The sequence below is a fragment of the Erinaceus europaeus genome, chromosome 3, assembly GCF_950295315.1.
Source record: "Erinaceus europaeus chromosome 3, mEriEur2.1, whole genome shotgun sequence".
In the NCBI taxonomy this organism is placed as follows: domain Eukaryota; kingdom Metazoa; phylum Chordata; class Mammalia; order Eulipotyphla; family Erinaceidae; genus Erinaceus; species Erinaceus europaeus.
Window position 1 is genome coordinate 15,850,737 of NC_080164.1, and position 27,949 is coordinate 15,878,685.

General features: G+C 44.4%; 1 protein-coding gene across 9 annotated transcripts in view; it reads right to left on the reverse strand.

Annotated features, from left to right (window-relative positions):
- DTNB (dystrobrevin beta) overlaps positions 1-27,949 on the reverse strand; it is a 281,464-nt gene that overhangs the window by 156,089 nt on the left and 97,426 nt on the right. For all 9 annotated transcript variants that reach the window (XR_009548872.1, XM_060186697.1, XM_060186693.1 and 6 more), the window contains 2 exons: positions 22,941-23,046; positions 20,908-21,074 (listed from right to left, as the gene is read on the reverse strand). Coding sequence is in view for 8 of the 9 variants with exons in the window: in XM_060186697.1 (XP_060042680.1) it covers positions 20,908-21,074; positions 22,941-23,046 (273 nt within the window). In the remaining variant the exon portion in view is untranslated. The remainder of the gene's footprint in view (positions 1-20,907; positions 21,075-22,940; positions 23,047-27,949) is intronic.

Consider the following 27,949-nt stretch of genomic DNA (forward strand, 5'->3'; position numbering starts at 1 on the left):
GGACAGGGAGATCTGGTGATGGGAATTGTGTGGAGTTGTACCCCTCTTATCCTATGGTTTTCAGTGTTTCCTTTTTATAAATACATTTGAAAAAAAAAAGTCCCAGCAAAGTCCTGGTGGCAAAAATAAATATTATAGGTAAAAGGAAAACTACAGGAAGATACATATACCATGATGCTATTTTAATGATGTTTAAAAATAAATGGAATAATACTACCTATTGTATATATGTACATTTACTACATAAATGTGTGTGTAATAAAAATGTGGAGATATTAAAAACCAGAATGAAAATAGAGATTATTTCTGAGCAGAATGTACAGAGGATATATGTGGGCTTCATTTTTTCCTGTAGTTTATTACTCTCTTTGTAAATGATTTTAAGTATGTGTGGTAAGACAGCTTGCCCTGTGAGAGCACACACTTCAGTAAACATGAGGACCCAGATTCAAGCTCTCCATCGCCACAGTATGGGATCACCATGGGGAGCATTGCATAAGGGAAGCAGTACCACAGTGTATCTCCTCTCCCAATTCCCCACCCCCCCCCAACCACCCCCCTACATGCACTCCTTGATTTTTTAAAAAATACAGTCTGCCAATAGTGGTAGATTTGTGTAAGCACAGAACAACCCTGGTGGAGAGAAAGATAGTCTAGTAAAATGCTAAAATCTAAAAAAGTTCATTCTATTTGTAATTCATAAGAAAGTATTTATTACAGGGCTGGGCAGTGGCACACCCAATAGCATGCACATGTCGTAGAGTGCAAGGACCCAATCCCTACCTGTAGGGGAAGCTTCATAAGCAGTGAGGCAGTGCTGCAGGTGTCTTTCTCTCTCCCTCTATATCTCCCCCTTCCCTCTCCATTTCTGTCTCTATACAAAAGTAAATAAATAATAAAATATTTTAATTAAATTATTGATTACATGTAAGCTCAGAAGATGACAACTCAGACATAAAATATTATATACCAAAGTCAGGATATCTAGTGGAATAAGCAACTGCAAAGAGTAGAATGCTGTCACGGTGCTGCCTGTGGGTGAAAGACATAAAAGAAAGACCAAAAACATAACTATCAAAGCTTTCAAAACATTACTTCATAAGATAAAACTTCAGGGTGTTTCAAAGCACTTCAGGTTTAAGAGTTGCTTCTAACATACACTGAGCAGACAGAGAGCTAGCTCTCTAGCTCAAAGGCAGGAAAAGATGGCATGGAAGAACAAAACTAGGAAGGAAAAAATGTGACCAATATTTCAGGTCTGGCAAAGACAGGCTCAGCTAGAATGAAAAGGAGTTGAGCAGGCCCAGGAAACAGACCTGCAGGCAGGAAGAGTCCCAGGGAAGAGAGGCTGGAGGTCAAAGGCTGGAGGCTGGGAAATTGTAAAGACCTGGCCCCTGCTTCTATGCTAGCTGCACTCACCCCGGGCCTGGAACAAGCAGGCAGGAGAAACGGTCACTTTGCAAAGAAAGCTCTTGGCCCAGTTTGCATTTTCCGACCGCACGGGCATACCTGGGCATGCGCTATCTCCAGAGACTGTCACAACTATGAGCACAGGTCAAAGGCAGAAATAAAGTCAGCAGCCAATCAACATCAGACAAAATAGAAACTTAGCAGAGTGAGGGACCACAGACAACCTCCACTACTATTTACCACTGCTCTCAGTGTTTCCCAAACTTGTCTAAGATAAAATAAAATTCCTGGACTACTTGTTTAAAAAACAAAACATAACCAAAAGGTTCCTCTGCCTCAGCCCACTAATGTAAACTCCAAGAGCAGAGGCCTGGTGCTCGGTCTATTTAACAGAAAGCCCAGGCGGCTCTTTTCAGGCAGATGGGGAAGCACTACTCTAGAGGTTGAACATTAGAAAAGAGAAGAAATTGCTAGCACTCATTAAAACTGATTAAACAGGAGATACTACTTACCCAGAAGTCCAAGAAAACCGACTTGAAATTATTAGAACTATTATCTTGAAAGAGAAGTCTTTATAGGATGAATATGGGATGATCTCACTCTCAGGCAGAAGTTGAAAAACAAGATGAGAAGAGAAAACACAAGTAGAACCTGAACTGGAATTGGCGTATTGCACCAAAGTAAAAGACTCTGGGGTGGGCTGGGGGTGGGGGGGAGAATACAGGTCCAAGAAGGATGACAGAGGACCTAGTGGGGGTTGTATTGTTATATGGAAAACAGGGAAATGTTATGTATGTACAAACTATTGTATTTACTGTCGAATGTAAAACATTAATTCCCCAATAAAGAAATTTTTAAAAAAAGAAAGAAAAAGAAAAGTCTTTATGACCTCCAAGTTAAAGAATCTGAATCTGGACAAGAAGTCTGAGCTGGGATTAAGGATATAAAATATATCAGTGTTCACGAGGTCATTTAAAACCTGGTACTGAGAGACAGGGCACAGAGCAAGAGGAGAAAAGACAGCTTGGGTGAGAATGTGATGTGAGGGACACAGTATCTAGCTTACAGAAGTTTAATGAATAAAGCACAAGAATGTTTCCAGCTTGGACACTCTGTGGTCATCAAAAGGAGGTGAGATGCAATGAGTGCACAGTGCATTTACACTACGTTTATTCAGAGAAGCCACACTAGCCGATGTCCCTGCACAGCTCTCAGAAAGTACTAGATGTCCTGGCAATAACTGCTGCTATATTTGAGTTGATGAATAAAGAGACCAGCAATTCATACTGCTAGGTCATACAGAGCCCATATTCTGCCCACACATGGAAGTCGGGTGTGTGGTGTGTGTGTGTGTGTGTGTGTGCGTGTGTGTGTGTGTGTGTGTGCGCGCGCGCATGCTCCAGCTGAGCTCTGGCTACCACCTGTAGGAATCAAAAAAGATCTAGAGAGATCTGGAGAGGGGCTGTGGGGACGTGATGACGGCTACAGGAAATAGCTCATGTGAAAAACTGCCTGGGCTGAGTCAAATCACACATCTCTCTGCCCAGGAAAGACTCTCACCTCTTTAAGAATAAACAGGCTTCAGCGGGGGGGGGGGGGGGGGTTGCCTGGGTGTTCCATAAATTATACACCAATACTTGCCTTGATAACCACCCATCTTTCAAACAGCTGGACCCACTTTAAACATTCTGCTTCCAGACTCAGCCCTTGTGCAGAATGGACGCAATGTTCAGATGCTGAAAAGAGCAGTATTTACACCACCCCAGCAACTTACTGGCAGCGCTAATAAGAGCTGCCCGGATCCCTCTGTCTCTTTGGAGGGTCCTCACAAGAGCTTCATTTGAGAGCGATGGCTGTGATCAGAGCGGCATCTTCACGGCACCTCCCCCAAAGCCTTCACGTCATTGGCAAATAAAAAGCAGCCCTCAGAGTGCTCAGGAGCCCCTGACTAGCCCCTAGAGCCACAGCTCCATCACCTGCCTTGGAGACTGTCTGGGGCTAACTGCCACACAGTTTCTGACTACACTTCCTTCTTTCACAAGAACTCCAGAGACTCATAACTTGAGTTCTCTCCTTTGCAGCAGTCTCACCTCTTTAAGCTTCCACTTGTCTTCACAGCCCGCCATCTCTCAGTCCTCTTCTCTGGTGAGACCATCTCTGAGTGTTGCTTTCTCCTCCTGACCCAGGGACACTTGGCTTTCCTTGAAGGCTTGGGGGTTTCCCCTGCAACCACTCAGGGGGCAGTGGTTTCCTCTCTTTCCTCTCCTCCTCTTTCTCTTTCTTCTTCTCCTCCCTCTTTCTCCTCCTCCTTCTCTCACGCTCTCCCCACCACCTCAAACTCTAGATCTTCAAATACAGGAGATGTCCTCCAAGCACCCACCTCACTGCCACTCTCAGATCCTCTTCCCTTGTCCATGTTAGTCTAGTCTTAAGTGTCATATCATGGCACCTAAGCCCTAAGCAGCCACACTGCAGTCCAATATCATGACTGTCTTAAGTCTGCTGATTTCAACACCCACAGCTGCCATTTGCAACCTGAAAGTTTGAGGGTTGAATGCTGGTCCCTAACATGTCCTTACTGAGCCCACCACCATTGCCCCTAGTCCCTCATCTCTCCATCAGCATCTCTATTTTAAACACTATTATTCCACAGCCGTCATCACACTCATTTCTTTTATATGCTCCAACTCCCCCTTGCCAGTTCTCTTCCTGGTCAAACTCTCCCACCAAAGGCCCACTATACCCTCTGCCTACACCTGCAGGACAGGAACAAAACACAAACAATGATGCAGATGGGCTGGACTTTGAATTTCTAGTCACCCGTCTCAAGTTAGCCATCCCAATCTCTTCAAATGTCATTTCTTCAAAAAAACCTTTCCATAATCATTAAAAAAATAACAACAGTTTCATTAAGAGATAATTTGAGACCAGAAAATTCACTCTTTCACAGATACAATTTAGTGTTGTAGAATACTCAAGGAGTGGCACGGCCATACATAATTTCAGAATATTTTTAAAGATTTTTTAAAATATGTATTTTCTTTTTGTTGCCCTTGTTTATAATGTTGTTGTAATTATTATTGTTGTTGTTGTTGATGTCGTCATTGTTAGATAGGACAGAGAGAAATGGAGAGAGGAGGGGAAGACAGAGAGGGGGAGAGAAAGATAGACACCTGCAGACCTGCTTCACCGCCTGTGAAGCGACTCCCCTGCAGGTGGGGAGCCAGGGGCTCGAACCAGGATCCTCACACTGGTCCTTGCGTTTTGCGTCACACGCACTTAATCCACTGTGCCACCAACTGACTCCCAATTTCAGAATATTTCCACTGACCCAAAATGAAATGCAATATGCATTGGTGATTCTCATTCTCCTCCTATGGAATTTTCATATGCATTCAAGAAAGTTTATCAGGCTAAGTAAACCCCCTTCTATTGCTAATTTGTTACATTTTTTTAAAAATATTTTATTTATTTTATTAATGAGAAAGATAGGAGGAAAGAGAGAAAGAACCAGACATCACTCTGGTACATGTGCTGTCGGGGATTGAACTCAGGACCTCATGCTTGAGAGTCTAGTTCCTTAACCACTGTGCTACCTCCTGGACCACATACATTTTTTTTCTTTTTAATCATGAAAGGTTGTGGGGATTTGTCAAATTCCTTCCCCCCAAATCATTTTTTAAATTTCTTTATTGGGGAATTAATGGTTTACAGTCAACAGTAAAATAAAATACAATAGTGTGTACATGTGAACATTTCTCAGTTTTACACGTAACAATTCAAACCCCACTAGGTCCACCTCCGTCTTCCAGGAACTGAACCCTCCCCCCACCCCAGAGTCTTTTACTTTGGGGCAGTGAACCCCAAAGTCATTTTATGGGGAGGAAAGGGTAATGGTTTACAGTACAGTTGCTGACTCATGGGTATGTTTTCTTATCTCCCTATGCCAAGTATCTGCAAAATTCTCTCACCCCAACTAAGGTCCTTTCCACCATCATGTATCAGCACCCTCACATCCCCTCCATTCCCTTCTCCCCAAGAGTTCTGTACTTGGTAAAATACGTCACCCTCAGTCTAAGTTTCACCTTGTGTTTTCTCTGTCTTTGTTTGTTTCTGAAGTTCTACCTATAAACGGGGTTGTCCAGTATTCATCCTTCTCTCTTTTTTTTTGGCTTATTTCACCTGGTATGAGCCCCTCTTTTTACAGCTGAGTAGTATTTCATTGTATATATTACGACTTTCTTAGCCACTCATGGCACTGGGCATCTAGGATGCTTCCAGGTTTGAATTATTACAAATTGTGCTACTATGAACATAGATGTGTATTCAAATTCCTTTTTCATTTTTCCTTTCTTCTTTATTTTCCAGAGTGCTGCTCAGCTTTGGATTATGGTGGTGTTCAAATCCCTTTTTCATGTTAGTTTAGATGACTTTACCCCATACTGATATATTTTTAAATATTTATTTTCCCTTTTGTTGTCCTTGTTTTTTATTGTTTTTGCAGTTATTATTGTTGTTATTGGTGTCATCATTGTTAGATAGGACAGAGAGAAATGGAGAGGAGGAGAAGACAGAGAGGGAGAAAGAAAGACACCTGCAGACCTGCTTCACCACCTGTGAAGCAACTCCCCTGCAGGTGGGGAGCCAGGGGCTCAAACCGGGATCCTTATGCCGGTCCTTGTGCTTTGTGCTGTGCTACACTCCCACTGATTTTTTTTTTTTTTTAAGATTTATCTTAAAAGAGATGAGGTTCTGAGCATTACTCTGATCGTACCTAGATTCAAAGGGTCCCACTGGGCCCCTCCCCAGCATCAAAAGTCAATTTGCATACTGAATCAATCAGCATTCTTAGGATAGTGTATACTCAATCATAAGGTATTGTTTTTACTTTGGGTTGAATTGGGTCTACTAATATTTGCTGCGAATTTTATGTCTATATGCATAAGGAATATTGATCTGTAAAGGACAGTGCGCCATAATTTCCTTTCCTTTGGGACCTTTTGTTTGCTTTGGCACTAGGATAACACTAACCTGACAGAACGCAGTGGGGAAATGTTCCATCTCTTCTACTTTGGCAAATACGTGATGGGCTGGAATTAATTATTCAAACATTTAAGAGAATCCACCAGTGATACCAATTAAGCCTGACTTTTCCTTTGTAAAAGAATGTCCTATTACTAACTTAACCTCCTTAATTGTTACAGTGGTATTCAAACTGTCCATTCCCCCTCCCTGTCAGCTTCAGTAGTCTGCTAACCACTGCATCTCAAGTAGCTATGAAGCCATCTTATCAAAGCACACCATTGTGCTCCTCTACACGGAGCTCACTACCATTTGATGTGTTACATGTTCACTTATTGGGGAGGCTTTTGTTCTCAGTGTTTTTGCCCATCTAGCCCTTTAGAATGTAAGGCCCATGGAGGCCCAAGTCTTATGCTAGTCTCCTCTGGTTACTTCAACACTAAGACAGGTACCAATGGTGGAATAAAATAAATACCTAACGAGAACCTGGGGGCTGGGTGGTGGTGCACCTGGTTGAGTGCACATTATAGTGTACAAAGACCTGAGTTCAAACCCCCTGTCCACACCTGCAGGGGGAAAGCTTTGCAAGTGGTGAAGCAGTGCTGCAGGTGTCTCTCTCTCTCCTCTCAATCTCCCCCTCCCCTCTCAATTGCTGGCTGTCTTTGGCCACTCACCCCCGATTTCAAACCCTGGCACCAAATGGAAGCACTCAGACACCAAGGGAAGCTCAGCTGATGGTAGAATAGTGCTGTGATGGTTCTCTCTTTCTACCAGTCCCCCTTCCTCTTCCTCTCCCTTTCCCTTCTTCCCTCTCTCTCTCTCTCTCTCTCTCCATCTAAAATGAAAAGGATGGAAGAAATCAGTCCTAGAGCACTAGAATCACATATATGTGTGAGGCCTGGTCAGACAGACAGGTGCTCACACAATCAGGTTCTTAAAAGGTTTGCCTGTATAGATATCGAGGGCACCCAGGAGATGGCCACAGTTAAGTATCAATCCAACCAGGATAAGAAAATATGACAGGAAGTCAGGAGACAACTGCAACCAGAAAAGAAAGGCAGAGAGTGGAGCTAAAATACCAAGAACCTCAAAGCAGTATCCTGCTGCCTTTTGACTTCTGTTTTGGTTTTGTCTAGCTTTACGTAGCACGGGGAAATAAACACAGCACCTTATGCACACATGACCCCACCATGAGTGGCCTCCATAGACCAAGTTCTCATTCTTTATTTCTTAGGGGGAGAGAAACAGAGAGGGAGAAGAGAAGACACCACAGCACTGTTCCACCATTCAAGATGCTCCCATGTGGTGCCAGGGCTCAAACCTAGGGTCTTAAGCCCAGAAAGTATTCCACCTGCTGACCCGTTTTTTTTTTTTTTTCCCTCCTCCAGGGTTATTGCTGGGCTCGGTGCCTGCACCATGAATCCACCGCTCCTGGAGGCCATTTTTCCCCCCTTTTGTTGCCCTTGTTGTAGCTTCGTTGTGGTTATTATTATTGCCCTTGTTGACACAATTCGTTGTTGGATAGGACAGAGAGAAATGGAGAGAGGACGGGAAGACAGAGAAGGGGAGAGAAAGACAGACACCTGCAGACCTGCTTCATCGCCTGTGAAGGGACTCCCCTGCAGGTGGGGAGCTGGGGGCTCGAACCGGGGTCCTTACGCCGGTTCCTGCGTTTTGCGCCACATGCGCTTAACCCACTGCACCACCGCCCGACCCCCAGCCCATTTTGTTTTTCAATAAGAGAGCTTCCGAGTATGATGGTCTGAAGTGGCAAAGTCAAAAAGGAAAAGGGAAAATAATCAAGGTGACTAGTAAAGAACAGAGCTCTAAAGTGGGTCCTCATAATCACTGCCTTGTATGATCCTCTCCCCTTAGGAAAAGGACAGGCAGAGAACCTATGGACACAATAAGCTAAACTCCTTCGAGTATGTGATGCCAATTGGCAAAAAAAGATCACCCTGGGTGGGCCTGGCTTAATTACGTGAGTCCTGCACAAGCAGTCATTCTTCTGGCTGGTTGCAGAAGAAAAAGCTTGAAGGGTTATGTCCAGGGGCCTGGAAGAAAGCAACTGTTGACGTGTAAACTGAGGCAGATGCTGGGGGCACAAGGTAAGGAACTGTGCTGACAGCTGTCACCAGCAAGGAAACCAATTCTCCCAGTGAGCTGTCCGGAAGGCCCCCCACTGTTGGTCTGCTTTTGGTAAGCAGAACTGGTGCTGCGGAATGAACCGAACGCCGGGTTAAGACACCCGATGCAGACGTCCATCAGACCCCAGAAAAGGTGTTGGTTGATATAGACAGCAGGACGGTGGCCATGGAAGTCCGAATCCACTAAGGAGTGTGTAACAACTCACCTGCTGAATCAACTAGGCCTGAAAATGGATGGTGCTGGAGTGTCAGGCCCATACCCGGCCATCACCGGCTGTCGGGACCCGGCTGAGGTGGGATCCCGAGGCCTCTCCAGGCCAAGGGCACACCACCGGCCCATCTCACCCGCCCCATAGGGGAGATGGAGCACGAGCGTATGTGTTAGGACCTGAAAGATGGTGAACTATGCCTGGGCAGGGCGAAGCCAGAGGAAACTCTGGTGGAGGTCCGTAGTGGTCCTGACATGCAAATCGGTCGTCCGACCTGGGTAGAGAGGCAAAAGACTAATCGAACCATCTAGTAGCTGGTTCCCTCCGAAGTTTCCCTCAGGATAGCTGGCGCTCTTGCACACCCACCCTGACGCGATGCAGTTTTATCCGGTAAAGCAAATGATTAGAGGTCTTGGGGCCAAAACAATCTCAACCTATTCTCAAACTTTAAATGGGTAAGAAGGCCGGCTCGCTGGTGTGGAGCCGGGCGTGGAATGCGAGTGCCTAGTGGGCCACACTTTGGTTCCCTGTCCAGGAACTTTGGTTCCTTCTGACCGTGATCATAGAGCTTGGGAGATGCGCAGAGATTTACCCTGGGACTTTCTGGACTCCCTCTCGCATATTTCCCGCAGAGAAGGACTACTCTAACTTGAAGAGCATTCTCCAGTACCCTGGCAGTCCCCAAGAATGGAGACACGTGGTTAGTTCTACCCTCCTGATTCGATTCTTTCTTCTATGGGAAGACATTCTTGGGGATGGATGCCTGCAATCCCGCAGGAACTGTCAGAAGCACCCTAAATGGAATTTTGAGGAGCTTTTTGGACTAGGACGCCTTCTGGGGGACTCATGATATGACATAGTGGAATCTAATATTCTGGTTCAAGTTGCATTTCATAAGAAAGTGATTTGAATGACTGAATTTTTATATGACCCATTTTGCTGTGAGTATTCTGAAATTTAGTTGACTTAAAAAAAAAATGCTGGACACAGCCATGATTTCTAAAGACATCCAGAAACAGTCCAAAAAATTGTTTTTTCTCTTTTAATTTTTTTACATCTTGGCATAAATGTGAAACATTTAATCCCGAAAACTGTATGAGTATGGGCGGGGTAGAAAGCGCAATGGTTATGCTAATGATTCTCATGCCTGAGGCTTCTAACCATGGTACTTCTGTTTACCTTTCCACATTTTATTGAGTTTAAACTGCTTAAACAACCTTAAAATCATACTAGAAAGGACTTCCAATTATAATCGAGGTATCAATTATAGTAAACTTCTAATCTGCTACAAGTTTTGCTTCACAAGGAAGTGAATTATAGCTGTCAAGTCTTCACATGAAAAAGCACCTGCTCAAATGGAATCCCCGGAAATCCATTTGGACCCCTGTCCTCTGACATCGCCCACAAAATGGCATGACTACAACGCACCACCAACACCAGTGATGTGACCTGGCACAACCTGAAGAAACACAGACTCCAAAGCTCTGGTGGCTGATCTTCCCCATCGAGACAGACGTACAGCATTTCATCCCCTGGCATTTCATCCGTGGGCATCTGCTTTGGACTGACACTTCTATCGGACTTACTGGGACACCTCTTGGACACTTTACACAACTTTACAGCAGCTTCCCTTTACGCTGCTGGGTTTCTCAAAGACTGACCGCAGCAGTCCATGGACTTTGCAGGCAGCTGCCTTGGGGACTCTATAGACCACGCCCCCTCACCTGCAGGCCCTGTCCCTGGAGGCAGGAAACCCCCCTCCTTACTAGGCCCTGTCCCCAGAGGCAGGAAATGCCCTTTGAGGCAAGAGATGCCCCCAGAGGAGGCAAGAGACGCCCACAGAGGCAAGAGATGCCCACAGAGGCAGGAAATGCCCTTTAGCCTGCTGGGCACTGCCCTTTGAGGCAGGAAACGTCCCTTCAGGCCTCCCCTTGGCATCACACTGGTTCTTGCTGCTCTCCTATTTGTTTCTCCATGTCTTAGCCAGTTCTTTGAAAATGCCTGCATGATATAGGTTTCTGTTCACCCCACACTCCTGATACTATGGCCATTAGTTAAAAAGAAAGGGGGAAATGTTGGTCTGCTTCTAAATTCTGCTTCTAAGACCCCTTCTGTTGCATTGCTTGACGCTGTGGTCTATTTACATAATCACTGTTTTGCCCGCACTGGATTAATCCCCACTGGTTTGCACTCTTTTTCCACTCCGCCCCCTCTCCTAGTCACATCTGGTTTTTCACCGTTTAATCCCCACTCGTTCATGTGCTTTTTCCTTCTCTCCACCCCCTATCCTATGTACATCCTCTTCCGACCTGACATTTCCACCTCAGGAGATATATAGGACAGGATTGTGATTAGAGATTAGATAGCTTGCACTGCATTCCTCATCAATAAAGATTGAACTGCGTCCCACTCAACCATGAGTCCCTGGTCATCTCTCTCCTGCTTGCGAAGCTAGCCTGGCACCCCACCCCACCCCACACATACATACACATACAAGCCCAAGATGCTAACTATAGTCTTAGCCAACACCATGCTCACAGCCCAGTGAGACCTAGATAGAGAACCCATGCTCAGGTCTGCAATTCTAACCAGCAGAGACTGAGAAACATACTGCCAGTCCTTTAAGCAGCTAGGCCTGTGGCAGTTTACTGTGTGGGGACAGAAAATAAAAACAGTGAGTGCCAACAGCTGTCTTAGGCTAACCCAGTCCATGCACACTGCCTCTGCATAACGAATGGTGCCCCTTTCACCCTTAAGAGTGTCTGATCTAGATGATGAATTATGTGGTCACCCTGACAACAATTTCACTGCCAGTCCCTCCACATACGTGAGGATGTGGCTATTAAACAGCCAGCACCGGGAAGGCTGTAGAAGCAAAGCCAAATTTCAATCAGGACAAAGAGGCAAAAGAGAGGCAATGAGAGGAGCTAGCAGGCTCATGCACAGAGTACACACTCTGCTGTAAGCAAAGCCCCAGGCTCACACACAACCTGCCATCACACCGGAGCACATGGACAACACCAGAGAGCTTTATGGATGGCTGAGTAGGGCTGTATTTCTTCTCCTCTCTTTATCTGTGCCTTTCTGGAAGGAAGGAAGGAAGGAAGGAAGGAAGGAAGGAATGGAAAGGGGAAGAGGGAAGAGGGAAGAGGGAAGAGGGAAGAGGGAAGGGAAAGGAAAGGAAAGGAAAGGAAAGGAAAGGAAAGGAAAGGAAAGGAAAGGAAAGGAAAGGAAGAAAAATGAGCAGTCTGAGAGGTAGCCCCAGTGACAGAATTCTGGACTTACAATCATGAGGTCCCAGATTCAATTCTGGGTTGAGAAAACTGCTGCTAGCAGTATCTCATATGCACAAGGACTTGAGTTCATTTCCCAGTGCTACACCAAAAAAGAAGAAAGAGAAAGAAAGGAACAGAAGAAAGGAAGGCAAAGGACAGGGGAAAGGAAGGGAAAAAGGAAGGGAACTAAAGTAGTTGAGAGTGGGGGCAGTTTTCCAATCAAGAAGTGGTTCTAAAAGGGCCTGAGCTGCAAGAGCTGAGAAAGCTGGGCTGGGAAGGAGGTACAGACCTTGAGGGGTAGTGGTGTAGTGCAAGCCAGGAGGCTTCACCTAGGACAGGGACCGATCAGGACAGAGGCCAGAGCTGCAGTGGAAAGACTCAGCAGTTTCTCTGAGGAGCATGGGATGGTGGGCTAAAGAACTAAGTTTTGTACATTTTCTTTGTGACACGACCACACAGGCTACTGTGTGCTGAGACCTCACCACTACTGCCACCACCAGGACCTGGAGATGAAGTCCCTGCTCCTTTCCTATAGGGTGGGTGAGCCTGAGTGACTCACTGTGATCATCACAGTGTGGCCGAAAGTTTATACCTCAGGATTCGAACTACTGTAACTTGCAGTAAGTGGAGTGACTGTCCTACAGCTTCTAAAAATCTATTGTGTGTGATGTCCTGCCTCACATGGCATATGCCTACTTAGAACTAGACAGAAGTGTGGCCAAGAAGCATAGCTTTCTCACTGAATACATTGTGTTAGATTTCTAGAGATGTAAGCATTTTAACATTGCTCTGACAAAGGGGATCAACAAGCCCAATCATTCCACATCTGTAACAACACTATCTACTCTGGATCCTTAATGTACATGGTTTAATATCTCTAATGCCCAAACTATACTAGACATATATAAGTTGCTTGTTACATTTATTTAAAAGGGGGAGCAATAATACCAATACACTATTAAACTCAAATTCTTCCTTATCCATAACTGGTTTTAAAGACTAGAATAAATAACTGTCCAGAAGTGAAGCCTGCCATCTGCTGGGAAGAAAGGTGTAATTCCCACATCATCTGATGAATTATATAACTTCCTCTACTGGTTAAAGGAGCTCTAAGAACTGTATCCATGTACAAGTCTATAATGTAAGCATACACACACTCACTCACTCACTCACTCCTGTCTTGGAGAAACCAAGTGGGTATTGGTCACATTTTTCTTGACAAAGTGATGATGAGGTATGCCAAAATTTGCATGTAAGCCACAGGATGGGGATAAGAGCAAGAAATGAGAAGAGGCTAGCCCTACTTGCATGTCAAGAAAGGGTTAAGAGTTTCAGTTTGGAAAGAAGAGAAGAATCAGAGTAGATGGTGGTGAGGGCTGAACACCAACGTGAACATTTGTAATGCCACTGAAGTGTACAGCTAAAATATGTGAACGTGGCAATGTGCTATATACACTACATCATAATTACTAAAACAGAAAGGCGGAGGAGGGGAGAGAGGGCAGATTGATGGATGGATGGATGGATGGATGGATGGATGGATGGATGGATGGATGGATGGATGATGGATGGATGGACGGACAGACGGATGGGATGGGTGGGCAGATAAGAAAAGGATACATGCCTAGCCTAACAAAAATAAAGGTTGGGAGCCTGGAGGTAGTGTCCTGCTTGAGCATACACATTACAATGCACAAGAACCCAGGTTCAAGTCCCTGCTCCCGACCTGCAGGGGGAAGAAAAGCTTTGCAAGTGGTGGAGCAGGGCTACAGGTGCCTTTCTCCCTATCTCCCTCATTCCCTCTCAATTTCTGGCTGTCTCTATCCAATAAATAAATATAATAAAAAATAAAATATAGGATTGAAGACCAAATACTGATTTTAAAAAGAACAATGTCCAAATATTTCTTAAAACCTGTCTCCAAATCTGAACCCATGAAATATTACAATAAAGTCCGTAGTACGTATTATGCAAAGTCATTTTTCCAACATGCTCTTTTCAGAAAGTAGGGTTTGGTAGAACAGCACTGCAGTCTGTGTGGCTCAAGGAGCTCCCTGTACAGACGAGAAGGTCTGTCTCCTATGTGGCTGGCTCTACGTCCCACAAAGTCACATGGCTCTCTGGCCACACCAGCTCCTGTGTGCTAAATGCCATGCCCAAGGCCATGAGGTGAAGTCCCTGCCGCTCCTCCGCCCGATCAGTGAGCCTATGACTCACCGTGACCATCCTGATGGGCCAGAAAGGCGTTGCTAACCTTGGCGAGTCAACTGTGACCATCCTAACGGGCCAGAAAGGCGTTGCTGACCTTGGTGAGTCACGTTAGAAGAGGCCTCACAGCCTTCCCCAGCTCTCTTGAACGCTGCCTCTCGGATGCGCCCTCCAGAAACAAACTCTCTTAAAGCACAGCCACTCTCAGAGGTCAAACACAGTTGTGGCCCACAGAGCCAACTGAGCCCAGCCTTCAGAAGCACCTCCAAAGCCCGCTCTCCCTAGCAGAGGCCCCAGACATCATGAGGCAGAGACAAGGCACCCCTCTGCTCTGTCCGCTGTCCTGGCACCAAGCCCATGGGTGTAACAGAATGACTACTGCTTTATGTCACTGTTTGGGGGGGGGGGGGCCTATTATACAGTGACAGCCACTGAGAAACCATGTTTACCGCAGTCCCCCTGTGGCAAGGTGACACAAACATGAACCAAGACAACAGATGTATTTTTGAGAATCGGACTATAAAATTGACTCTCAGTTATACTACACGCTCTGGTTTCTATGGAAAGGACCTACCCGTAGGCCCCAGCTGGCCACTCTCGGCCCCACACTCACTCTTCACCAGTCACATGAATGTGGCTTAGAGAAGGAGTGTCTCTTAGCTTCTCCCACCCCTGGCTTTCTGGGAGCTACAGAGTCTGAGGAGCACACATCCTCCCTACAGCCAGAGCCACCAGCTTCTGGGCTTCCTCCCTGCTGGAAACGCCAGCACTGGATCGGGGCATATTCATTTCAGAGGTGATTAGCAAGTCCCTGGTTTACTCAAAATTAAAATCACTTTCTCAAGCTGAATGCCTTCTGTCTCACTCCTAGTCACAACTGGGAGTGGGAAGAGTGAAGTGGGATTCGCTGGAGTTCCTAGAGTCCTAGTAAGAACCACTAGAAAGAATGTTAGGGGGTCGGGCAATAGGGCAGTGGATAAGCACACATGGTACAAAGTGTAAGGACCCCGGCTCCCCACCTGCAGGTTGGTCACTTCACAGGCGGTAAAGCAGGTCTGCAGGTGTCTATCTTTCTCTCCCCATCTCTGTATTCCCTCCTCTCTCAATTTCTCTGTGTCCTATCCAACAACAACATCAATGACAACAATAACAACAACAACAAGGGCAACAAAAACGAGGGGGGGGGAATGGCCTCCAGGAGCAGTGAATTCATAGTGTAGGCACCGAGCACCAGTAAATAACCCTGGAGGAAAAAAAAAAAGTTTTAGAGCTGGAGAGGGTGTAGGGTCAAAGGAACCCTCCTGCACTGCTGGTGGGAATGTCAATTGGTCCAACCTCTGTGGAGAACAGTCTGGAGAACTCTCAGAAGGCTAGACATGAACCTACGCTATGATCCTGCAATTCCTCTCCTGGGGATATATCCTAAGGAACACAACACATCGATCCAAAAAGATCTGTGTACACATATGTTCTTGGCAGTACAATTTGTAATAACCAAAACCTGGAAGCAACCCAGGTGTCCAACAACAGATGAGTGGCTGAGCAAGTTGTGGTATATATACACAATGGAATACTACTCAGCTATTAAAAATGGTGACTTCACCATTTTCAGCCGATCTTGGATGGACCTTGAAAAAATCATGTTGAGTGAAATAAGTCAGAAACAGAAGGATGAATATAGGATGATCTCACTCTCAGGCAGAAGCTGAAAAACAAGATCAGAAAAGAAAACAGAAGTAGAACCTGAACTGGAATTGGCGTATTGCACCAAAGAATACAAGTCCAGGAAGGATTCAGAGGATCTAGTGGGGATTGTATTGTTATATGTATTGTATTGTTATGATTGTATTGTTATATGGGAAACTGGGGAATGTTATGCATGTACAAACTATTGTATTTACTGTTAAATGTAAAACATTAATTCCCCAATTAAAAAAATAAAACCATTTAAAAAAATAATAATTTTTTAAAAAAGTGTTAGAAATTCTCACTGAGGAGCCAGGTGGTGGCGCACCTGGTTGAGCGCGTGTTACTATGCGCAAGGACCCAGGTTCCCATCTGTAAGGGGAAAGCTTCACAAGTGGTGAGGCTGTGCAGCAGGTGTCTCTCTGCCTCTCTCCATCACTACCTCCCCCTTCCTCTCAATTTCTGGCTGTCTCTAGCCAATAAATGATAATAATAATTAAAAAAAGAAATTCTCACTGAAAGAAAATCACACACTCACCGTCTCCACATTTCTCTGTCCTGTTTGAGCCTGTTTTAATCAGGGTCTTGTCCCCCACCACCCCAGAGACCATGTTACGCTGACCCCTCCCTCCTCCGTTAGGGGAAGGCTGGGCTCTCGGCAGTCAAACTTGACTGTCAGCAGCATCCACACAGCGACCACCTCTTCATGCCCAAAGCGCTTTCTCTGTTAGTTTTCTAGAACCCTCCTAATTTCTCACTGCACCTCCCTGGCTGCGAATTCTCCTTCTCCTTTGTGTCCCACACCTCTTTATGTTGGTGGCTTCAGTTCTTACTTGTCTTCTTCCTCCTCCCCTGCCACTTGCTTGTGGCTTTGGGTTATCACCTACTTGTCAGTGACGCCCCCAAATGGCACCTCCACCTTGGTGTCCCTGGAGTCCAGGCTACCCAGCTATGCCATGTAGCACATAGCAAACAGCGGAAACCCAGCTCCTGCAGAGCTGCGCTCCTGGTGCTGATGCTCAGACCTGAGTGTGCTCCACTCACAGCCTTCTCCATCTTGCGAGAACTGCATCTTCACTGCTTAGGACAAAACCTGAAAGTTTCTTTGGCTTCTTTCTTCTTGTAAGCCAGGACTGACCCTCTGGGCCTATTGACAGCGTCTCTGCTAATTAAACTGCTTTACCACTTCTTTTGCTGCCATTATCCCATACCTCGCTTCAGCTGTTGTAAGCATTCCTCCTACATGTCTCTCGACTTCTAGCTTTTCCTTCTCCTGTCTGCTCCTTATACGGCATCCACACAATCACTAAAACACAAATCCAAGCATGCTCTCTTACACTCTCTTCCTCCTCCTCTCTCTGGCATTTTTTTTAAGGTAGTGGGGCCCAGGCTGGAACCAGGGTCACATATGGCAAAGCGGCCTACTATCTAAGCAAGCTATTTCAGCAGCCCTTCTCCAGTCTCTTGGCAAACAGCAAGACTACCCCCAAGCCTCTCTTTCTCCATAAGGCCTCTGTGACCCCAGCACTCCTGGCTTCCCTTTCTGATTTCCTGCTCAGGTGAGAGAACACTGTAAACTGGCAGAAGGCTCCGCTCCATCCAGTCGAGTTCCCAGCCCCTTTCATCTAAGAGCTTCTGCCTCTGCTCCTTTCTTTGGAGGCCTTTCTACTTGACCGGTGTCTACTGGAGTTGTGCAAGGCACAGAAAGAGATGATGGAAAAGGCTCCCTGCCCAACACAGACTTAACACAGACAAAAGAAGACTGATTTCAAGCCAATTATGTTATAAGAGCAAGTCACGTGGCCCCACCTGGCTACATGGAGGATGAGCTCCCTAGTCTAACTACCTGCTAAGGACGAAAAGGAAACATGGGTACCAGTCAGTGGCGACTTCTAATCACCCAGGTGGGTTCTGTTTGTTTGTTTGTTCTCTTGTCTTATGCAAAGGACATATTCAAAAGAAATACTTGGAGTCCCATTTAGCCAGCATCTAGCTACACATCAGCATCTCAGAGCATGGTGCAGTCTTCCTCCTCACGACCACATGGAGCTCTTTATCATGCCATCTATGAACTAAAAAGGAAAACTATCTGTGCCCCACTTCCTGGAGCCAAAACACAATGGGCAGGAGCAGGAGCAGGAGGAACCTCACGACCCAGTAGCCTCCTTGGCCAGGCGGCTCTAGCATGCCTTCCCAAGGGGCTGTGCAATCTCCAAGATCCAACTCCTACCAGAGCAAGTTCTGGATTTTAAAAAGTAGCTTCACAGGAGTTGGGCAGCGGGTTAAGCACACATGGCGCAAAGCACAAGGACTGGCGTAAGGATCCCTGTTCGAGCCCCGGCCTCCCACCTGCAGGGGAGTCACTTCACAGGTGGTGAAGCAGGTCTGCAGGTGTCAATCTTTCTCTCCCCCTCTGCCTTCCCCTCCTCCCTCCATCCCTCTCTGTCCTATCCAACAATGATGACATCAATAACAACAGCAATAATAACTACAACAATAAAATAAGGGCAACAAAAGCAAAAAAAAAAAAAGTAGTTTCACAGTTCAAATAGTCAAGAGCTTGTGCAGCCCAGACTCATAATTCCCCTCGCAATATCATCCTCTCAAAAACTCAGTAAGCCTTTGATCTATTTATTTCCAGTCTAGTCCATGTGCCAGTAACCACACACACACAGTTCTTTTCCAGAAATAATTTTCAAGCCTGATTTATTTCTTTGCCGCCACACCTCTAGCTTTCAACTAACAAAAGCCACCTGGAGGCTCTATGAAATAGTAGGCCAGTGGTTTCCAACTTGAGCTGTAAAACAGAATCAACTGGGGGAAACTGTCAAACTGTGTCCACTAAACCAGAAATGAGGTGGGTGGGACCAATGTGACCCTTGTGAGCATGCAAGAAAGAGAAGTCTTACCTTTAAACTGATTTTTGCTAGGAGATGGAATCTACTTGGGGGGAGGGTAGAAGTAAAGGGGATGAACTCAGGAACTCACCCATATCACTAAGTGGCTTCCCTGGTCCAATTTTATATTTTGAGGGCAAGAGAGAGAGAGAGAAAAAGAGATACCAAAGCATTGCTCCACCATCCACGGTGCTCCCATGGTGTTGTGGGGCTCCAGTCCAGGGCTGCAAGCACTCTAAGTTATGTGCTCCACGGGGTTATCTGTCTTCTGGGCCCTTCAGTATTTTTTTATTTTTAAGCAGGAGAGTTAAAGTCTTCTCTACTCTTTATCTCTTATTCTCAAGGATGTTTTTCTTTTCACTATCCCAAGAGTCAGAACTTACTGCCTCTCCTTTTTTTTGCAGGAACAGCCAGCCAATCCTTGTTAGGCTTGTCTGCTTTTTGTAATGTGCCAAGAGTTAGGCTCCAAACAAAATATTGTGGAAAATACAAACGCATAACTACAGTGAGACAGCTGAAGTTGAAGGAAGGGAAGCCTATTTGAAGCTTCTATTTCCTTTGTCTGAAGAAAGTTCAAATTAACAGTTCTCAACTAAAAAATACTATAACTTACAATGCAGTTAGGTCCAGAGTAGGATTCAACAAATTTTATGGTGAACTCTAACTGAAAACTATGTAATGCCCCCCACCAAAAAAAAAACAACAAAAAAACCCTCTCCAACATGTCATCAGAGAGAGAGGAAGGAAGCAGCGTACAGTTGCTAATTTTATCTAATCAGTGATATGAGTAATTTGCTTTTCTCTTATTTGAGTTTTAAGATGGGTAGAGATAGGAGTGTTAATTAAAATCTTCTAATACTTGCAGTCCAGTAGGATTACCGGGCTTAAGAATAGTCATCCTGGGAGTCAGGCTGTAGCGCAGCAGGTTAAGCGCAGGTGGCGCAAAGCACAAGGACCAGCATAAGGATCCCGGTTCGAACCCCGGCTCCCCACCTGCAGGGGAGTCGCTTCACAGGCGGTGAAGCAGGTCTGCAGGTGTCTATCTTTCTCTCCTCCTCTCTGTCTTCCCCTCCTCTCTCCATTTCTCTCTGTCCTATCCAACAATGACAACAACAATAATAACTACAACAATAAAACAACAAGGGCAACAAAAGGGAATAAATAAATAAAAGAAAATAAAAGAAAAAAAAAAAAGAATAGTCATCCTGAATTATCTTCTGACCCTGAATATTTTTCTACTCTTTAGCAAATCGATGGGCCACCAACCAAAATGCAGAGAGAAAGGTCCTAAAGAAAATGCTATAGCAACTGTTTTGGAAATCAACATATGGCATTTTTAAAATTCTGGAAATAAGTTGAGAGAAGTAAAGAAAAATGACAGATGCTAAGCATGTGAAATGATTTACAGACACACCCAGGAAAATCAAATATTCTTACTTTAAAAACTGCTTTTGAACACCAGTGGGACAGCAGCGAAATACAGTATTTCCCTCAACTTCAGAGGTGAGATCTTAACACCATTATTTCATGCAGCTTTCTCTATAACATTTAAACACTGTAAACATGAGGAAAACTGGCTTGAAAAAAGGGACTTTCACTATGTCTTGTCAATATTTCCATTTTATAAATAAAAATTAAAAAGGCAAAAAAGGACTTTCAATCCTGCTTAACATTCAGAGAATGAGCATCTGGGGGATACCCCTTGTACAATTTTAAACTAAGAAAAAACTCACTTTTCCCTTTAGAAAGGGGGTATTCTTAACATTTCATTTCACAGAATAAAGGAACCATTCAAATGTAGAGATCTCCATCTTTGAACTTTTTTTTAATTCTGCTTTTTTTTTCTTAGCTTGATTTCTAAAATCATTTTGGAGGTGCAGGAACTTGCACCCCAGACCTTAGACACACAAAACAAATGCACTTCCACTGAGTACTGCCCTTTTCTTACCCCACATCCTTACTGGGGAGGCATCTAGAGGAAAACTGGCCCGAGTGCTACTCTAAGGAAACAGACGAAGCCGGGACACGACTGCAACACAGGACAGTTAGTTACCCAAGAGGAGTGCTCCTTCATCTGGTGTTGGTTGCTGTGAGGACCACCGGCATGGCCACGCCAAAAGCAGTTCTGGCAGAGCTGGTAGTTGTGGCACTGCTGGCATCGGTACCGGAAGCCCATCATACTCTCACAGTGGCAATAGGAACACTCCACAGGATGAAAGACTGGGGGGGTAGAGAGGAAAGGGGGAGGGGGAGGGGAGGGCGGGAGAGAGGGAGAAATGTCATTTTCATTTAGAGCACAAAGCCAACAGAGTGGAAAGGCAAATCTAACATTAAAAAGCAAAGGGGGAAATAAAATTAGAACTGAAGAATCTATACTGTCTTCGAGTTCATCAGCCACTTACCACTTAAAAGGAACAGATCAAGGGAGGGGATGGGATACGGAGTGCTGGGAACTGTGTGGAGTTGTACCCCTCTTATCCTATGGTTTTTGTCAGTGTTTCCTTTTTATAAAGAAAAATTAAAATAAAAGTAAAAATTTAAAAAAAGGAATAGATCTGGGGTGGGCATATCAAGTTAGAATACCGCATTCTGATCTACCTTATAAAATAATTCCTATCAGGGCCAGGCAGTGGCACACCTGCTTAAACACAGACACCACAGTGTGCAAAGACCTGGGTCCAAGCCCCTGGTCACCACCACAAGTGGTGAAGCAAGGCTGCAGGTCTCTGTCTCTGTCTTTCTCTCTCTCTCCCTATCTCCCTCTCCCCTCTCAATTTCTCTCTGTCTCTATCCAATAATAAATAAATATTAAAAAGAGAAAACAGGGACTGGGTGGTAGCGCACCTGGTTGAGCACACATGTTACAGTGCACAAGGACCCAGGTTCAAGCCCCCAGTCCCCACCTGCAGAGGGAAAGCTTTGCAAGTGGTGAAGCAGGGCTGCAGGTCTCTCTGTCTCTCTCCCTATCACTCCCATCCCTCTCAATTTCTGGCTGTCTCTATCCAACAAATAAATAAAGATAATTTAAAGAAAAAGATAATACATAAAAAATTTAAAGTAGGGAGTCAGGCAGTAGCGTAGCAGGTTAAGCAGAGGTGGTACAAAGCGCTAGGACCCTGTAAGGATCCCAGTTCAAGCCCTCGGCTCCCCACCTGCAGGGGGGTCGCTTCACAGGCAATGAAGCAGGTCTGCAAGTGTCTGTCTTTCTCTCCCCGTCTCTGTCTTCCCCTCCTCTCTCCATTTCTCTCTGTCCTAACAACGACGACATCAACAACAACAACAACAGCTATAACAACAATAAAATCAACAAGGGCAACAAAAGGGAAAATAAATAAATATTTTTTAAAAATTAAAATAATATAATAATTCCTATCATTAAAGAAAAAAAAACCTCCTGTGCAGTTCAGGAGGTGGCCCAGTGGCCAAGGTGCTGGGCTTACTAGCATGAGACTCCAAGGTCAATCCCTGACAAGCTTTGTGCCAGAGTCTGGCTACTCTTTCATAAAATAAATGGAGTAGGAGAAATAAATGGAGAGAGGAGAAAAGAGGAGGGAAGAGGGAGTGGTGGGAGGGGAGGGGCAGAAGATGGGAAGGGAGAAGAACAAGGGGAAGAAGGAGGGAGAAATACCAAAGTACCATTCTACTACCTAGGGAGCACCATGGTGGTTATCCACAGTATGTCCCTATGGTGCCGAGGGTCAACACCAGAGTAGCACGTGTGATAGTGCTTATGTTCTACCTCCAAGCCTAAGATCTCTGATTCTTATAAACTAAAGGGAAAAAAGGAAGTCACAGCTGAATTAGGTGGATTCAAGTAGAAACAACTATCTGAGATCTCATGGTAAAAACATAGGTTTTAACTACAGTTTACTGTCTTGGAAGTAGACCAAGTAATAATCCCCACATTTTACTTATTTATTTACTTGAGAAATAGTCCCCTTTTGATAACTGGAACCACAAATTCCAATGATGAAGGACTAGCAAATGTCAGTTATTTCCAAGGATCACTGCTGAGGGCATTACAAATGCCCTCAGTTTCTATACTCCCTAGAGCCCAGATAAGGGAATGGCTAAGGCTCTGCTTACCATTCTCCACGTGGGCAAGCCTGTGCATGAGAGGTAGCCAGACAAGGCACTGCGGAGGAGGGTCAGCCATCATGGTGTCTAAAAATGTATTTAGCATTATCTTTTTCTGCAAAGAGAAGAAAAACAAAGATATTTCAAAAGATATTTAAAGAAAAATAAAATAAATATCAAAAGATATTTCTTAAAAGATATGAAACTTCAAGCTTCAGTGATTGTTAGATTCTCTGAACTTCAAGCTTCAGTGATTGTTAGATTCTCCCAGGTTTTAATGAAAAATGTGAAAATTTAGAACAAAATCAAACACCTTGCACCACAGCAGACACTGCTCGACACCATCATACTACCGATGCTATATTCAAGCCCATTCCCACATATACTGTTTTATAGGGGTCTTAAAACAACTCTGTAAACAAAATCTGCATCTCTGTCCAAAGCTGATGAGATAACAAGGCGGCAAAGCATGTAAATGACAAGCAAGGCTTCTACCCAAATCAGACCCAGAGTGAAGACGAGCACGCAGCTGCCCATCAAATTTCTGTTTCTGTTCTCCAGTCAGGGGGTTGGATCTCTCACATCTGATTAGGAACCAGTCACAAGGAGGAAGTACAGGAAGCAGCTGTCGGTCTTGCAGCTCACAACTATGCCCGGACACAGCAGGCACGCACTGTTATTGATGAACACATGACAGAAGAAGGAGCAAACACTCTCAGACGCCATTTGTCTACTTTCTCACTTACAGACGTGAATCCATTTAAATCCTAATGCTACTTTTTAAAGCATGTTTTGATTTGTCTATTAGGAAGTTGTTATTCTTCTTAATCCTTTTTGGGACAGGGGTAGATAGCATAAAAGTTATACAAAGAGACTTTCACATCTGAAGCTCCAAAGTTCTAGGTTCAATCCCCTGCACCACCATAAACCAGAAATGAGCAATACTCTGGCTAAAAAAAAAAAAAAAGAAAAAGTAAATATATTATTTATTTATTTATTTTAGATAGAGACAGAGAGAAATTGAGGGTGGAAAGAGTGATAGAGAGGGAGAGAGATGCCTGAAGCTCAGCACAGTGGAGTAATCAGACCACATCTCAGAGACACTTAGAAGCAGCACGAGGTTAGAACCTCCGTATCCAAACAGTCACTGCAGTCCTCCCTGCATTATGCCAACTCCCAGCCTCAGCTACAGTTTTTGGCTCTGTCTTTACTGCTCTTTCAGACAAGCATACAGTCAGTTTGCACTGCCATCTGAGAGAGTCATATAACTGTGTCCCATGTGTGACAGAAAACCTAAAAACAGCCTAGGAAGAGACTGAATAATGCAAACAGGACATTCTCAACAATACTCCCAACTTTCTTTTTATTTCCTCCTCCTTACAAAACAACTTTTCAAATGGTACCAGGAATTTCGACTCACTCTCTCCCAAGTAACTGTGTGCTCCATACTATCATTTTTCTTGAAGTAAACAACAGAATATTAAACAATCTGGGAATTTCCTCATCAAAGTTTATTTCAGGGAGGAAACGGATAGAAAAAACTAAACAGGGTAGAGTTAACTGAAGGATTTTGCCTCTCTGTCTCTCTCCTTCTGTATCTCCTCCTCCCCTCTCAATTTCTCTGTCTCTGTCCAATAATAAATAAAAATATAAAAACAAAACAAAAAGGATTTTTTTTCCCAGGGGGAGGAAAAGGTGCTGAGATAAATACACAGAGAGACAAGAGCACAATGCTGCCGTCCAAAGTCCAAAGGCCCTCTACAAGGCTGTGTGTTCAAAGAGGTTTGAGAAATGACTACTTGTGGGGATTAGACAGCACAATGGTTATGCAAAAAGACTCTCATGCTTGAGGTTTTGAAGTCCCAAGTTCAAGCCCCCACATCACCAAAAGCCAGAGCTGAGTAGTGCTCTGGTAAAAGGGTGTGTGGGGGGAGAGAGAGAGAGAGAGAGAGAGAGAAGGGGGGGGGGCGGAGAGATGCCTATTCAATCAGGATAAAGCTTCGCAATGTGCTTTCCACCTCAGCTATCCAAGTCACTGTTTCTGAGATCTCTGCGGAATTTGGGAGGAATGAGTAAACAGCGTTACAAACTAAACCAGAAAGTCACCACATCTGAATGGTGGCTCAAACATGGGAAGTGCTTCTTAATTATAAAAATCCAAATAGCTGTAACAAACTAAAACAAAATTAAAGTGATCATTCAAAATTACTTAAGGAGAAAATGCTGTAAAGTATGGTTTTTTTTTTTTTTTTCCTCCAGGGTTATTGCTGGGCTCGGTGCCTGCACCATGAATCCACCGCTCCTGGAGGCCATTTTGTCCCCCTTTTGTTGCCCTTGTTGTTGTAGTCTTGTTGTTGTTATTATTATTGCCATTGTTGATGTTGTTCGTTGTTGGATAGGACAGAGAGAAATGGAGAGAGGAGGGGAAGACAGAGAGGGGGAGAGAAAGATAGACACCTGCAGACCTGCTTCACCGCCTGTGAAGGGACTCCCCTGCAGGTGGGGAGCCGGGGGCTCGAACCGGGATCCTTACGCGGGTCCCTGCGCTTTGCGCCACATGCGCTTAACCCATTGCACCACCGCCCGACCCCCGGTTTGTTTTTTTTTACAGACAAAATGTGTCTGACAAAAATGAAATGTATCCTATTATTTATCATAAAAGTAATCTTCAAATAATTATTTTAAATCACACTTTTATGAATCCATTTAAATCCAATGCTACTTTTTAAAGTATGTTTTGATTTGTCTATTAGGAAGTTGTTATTCTTCTTAATCCTTTTTTGTGCAGGGGTAGATAGCATAAAAGTTATACAAAGAGACTTTCACGTCTGAAGCTCCAAAGTTCTAGGTTCAATCCCCTGCACCACCATAAACCAGAAATGAGCAGTACTCTGGCTAAAAAAAAAAAAAAAGAAAAAGTAAATATATAATTTATTTATTTATTTTAGATAGAGACAGAGAGAAATTGAGGGTGGAAAGAGTGATAGAGAGGGAGAGAGATGCCTGCAGCCCTGCTTCACCAGTCCTGAAGTTTTCCCCCAGCAGGTGGGGACTAGGAGCTTGAACCCGGGTCCTTATGCACTACAATGTGTACACTCACCCAGCCCTTTTATCCTTACTTTTCTTTTTTTACATATATTTATTTATTTTCCCTTTTGTTGTCCTTGTTATTTACTGTTGTTGTTGTAATTGATGTCATCGTTGTTAGATAGGACAGAGAGAAATGGAGAGAGGAGGGGAAGACAGAGAGGGAGAAAGATAGACACCTGCAGACCTGCTTCACTACCGGTGAAGCAACTCCCCTGCAGGTGGGGAGCCGGGGGCTTGAACTGGGATCCTTACTTCGGTCCCTGCACTTCGTTCCACCTGTGCGTAACCTACTGCGTTACTGCCCGACTCCCTATCCTTACTTTTCAAAGTGAAAATAGCAATTACAGAAGACCCTCATAAATTCACTCATGGTCAGTTTCCAAAAGTTGCCCCAAGGACATACTATGACTTGAAGTTCTCCAAAAGCTTGAATTAGGAACCAGAAATTTGTGTCCCAGTGCTCTTTCTTCTGTCAAAATTACTTAACTTTGTGGCCCATGACGCTATGGCTCAAGCACTGGACTCGCGCGCGGACTCTCACATCTGATTTCTGATACTGCACGCACCAGGGTGGTGCTGCAGCTCTTTTTCCCTCTCTTATTAGTAAACAGTATTTTTTAAATAAGAACAATTTTAAATCATTTTCCATTCTGGTTTCAAGGGGTAGAGCAATGACAATCATGGGCTCCCCAGAAGGTCCTGAGAGCAATTCCCGGAGTAGATGAGGTCAGGCCTATTTTACAGGAAGATTTCACTTGACCTTTTTGATCTCATTCTCTCATGAGTGTACAGTAGTCTTTTACAGAGGCAATATGTTCTAGCCACAGATTTCTCAAGAAACTATTAAAATATCCCTCTCTTCCCAACTACACATCTGAGTGAGGTCAGATTTTCTTTGTATACTTTAGCCAAAACAACATCATAAGAGACTGAATGGATAAGCAGATGTGAGAACATAGCTGTTTTCCATTGAGACAAGTATTAAATGGATCTGCAAAAATATAAAACAGTGGCATTCTTCTCATTAGAACATTTTGTTTTGGAATACCTACTTTTTCATAAAAACACTACTTACATAAACATGCTTCATCATTATTATTTTTAATGGCAATATTTTAAGGATTTATTTATCTAGTAACAAAAGCTGGGAGAGCCAGCCAGTGAGCTAGAGCATCACTCTGGTATATGTGATGCTGGGGACTGAACTCAAGCCCTCACACTGTGCCACCTCCCAGAATACAACATTATTTTTAAATTTCTAACATGCAAACAGAGTAGCAATAACCTACACAAACAAACCTGACATAAACTTTTTGTGGTTCTAAGTCATTTTTATTATAAAGTGGTCTTTATACCAAAAAAAATTGAATATTATTTATAGAGAATTCATAGCTCTATTTTTTCTCACCAGAGCCCTGCTCAGCTCTGGGTAAAAGCGGTGCTCAAGAGTGAACTTGGGACTTTTGGTGCCGCAAGCATGAATATCTTTCTGCATAATCATTTTGCTATCTCCCCAGCTCTAAAATTTTGGTAATAACTGTGTAAAAGTCATATTGATCCTTTTTCATCCCACTTTCATTTTTATTCTGAGTTTAAAATGATAAGATACTGATACAGATTTGTTTGAACTTGTATCAAAACACAGCCTAGGTCTGGCTTACAGTGGTGCTGGAACTCAGTGCCTCTGGTGGTTCAGCGTGAAAGTCTGGTACACTCCCAGTGACACTATCTCCTTGGTCCCTCCCCTTAACTTGTTATCATCGTCACTGGGACCTCACAGCTCAGGTCCAGCTTTTTCAGTTAAAAAGAGAGACATGGAGACAGACACAACAGATAAACAGGCAGACGGACAGGCAGACAGACAGACACATCGAGAGGGCAAGACACCACAGCAGTGAAGCATCCTCCAATGTAGTACGGGCTGAGTT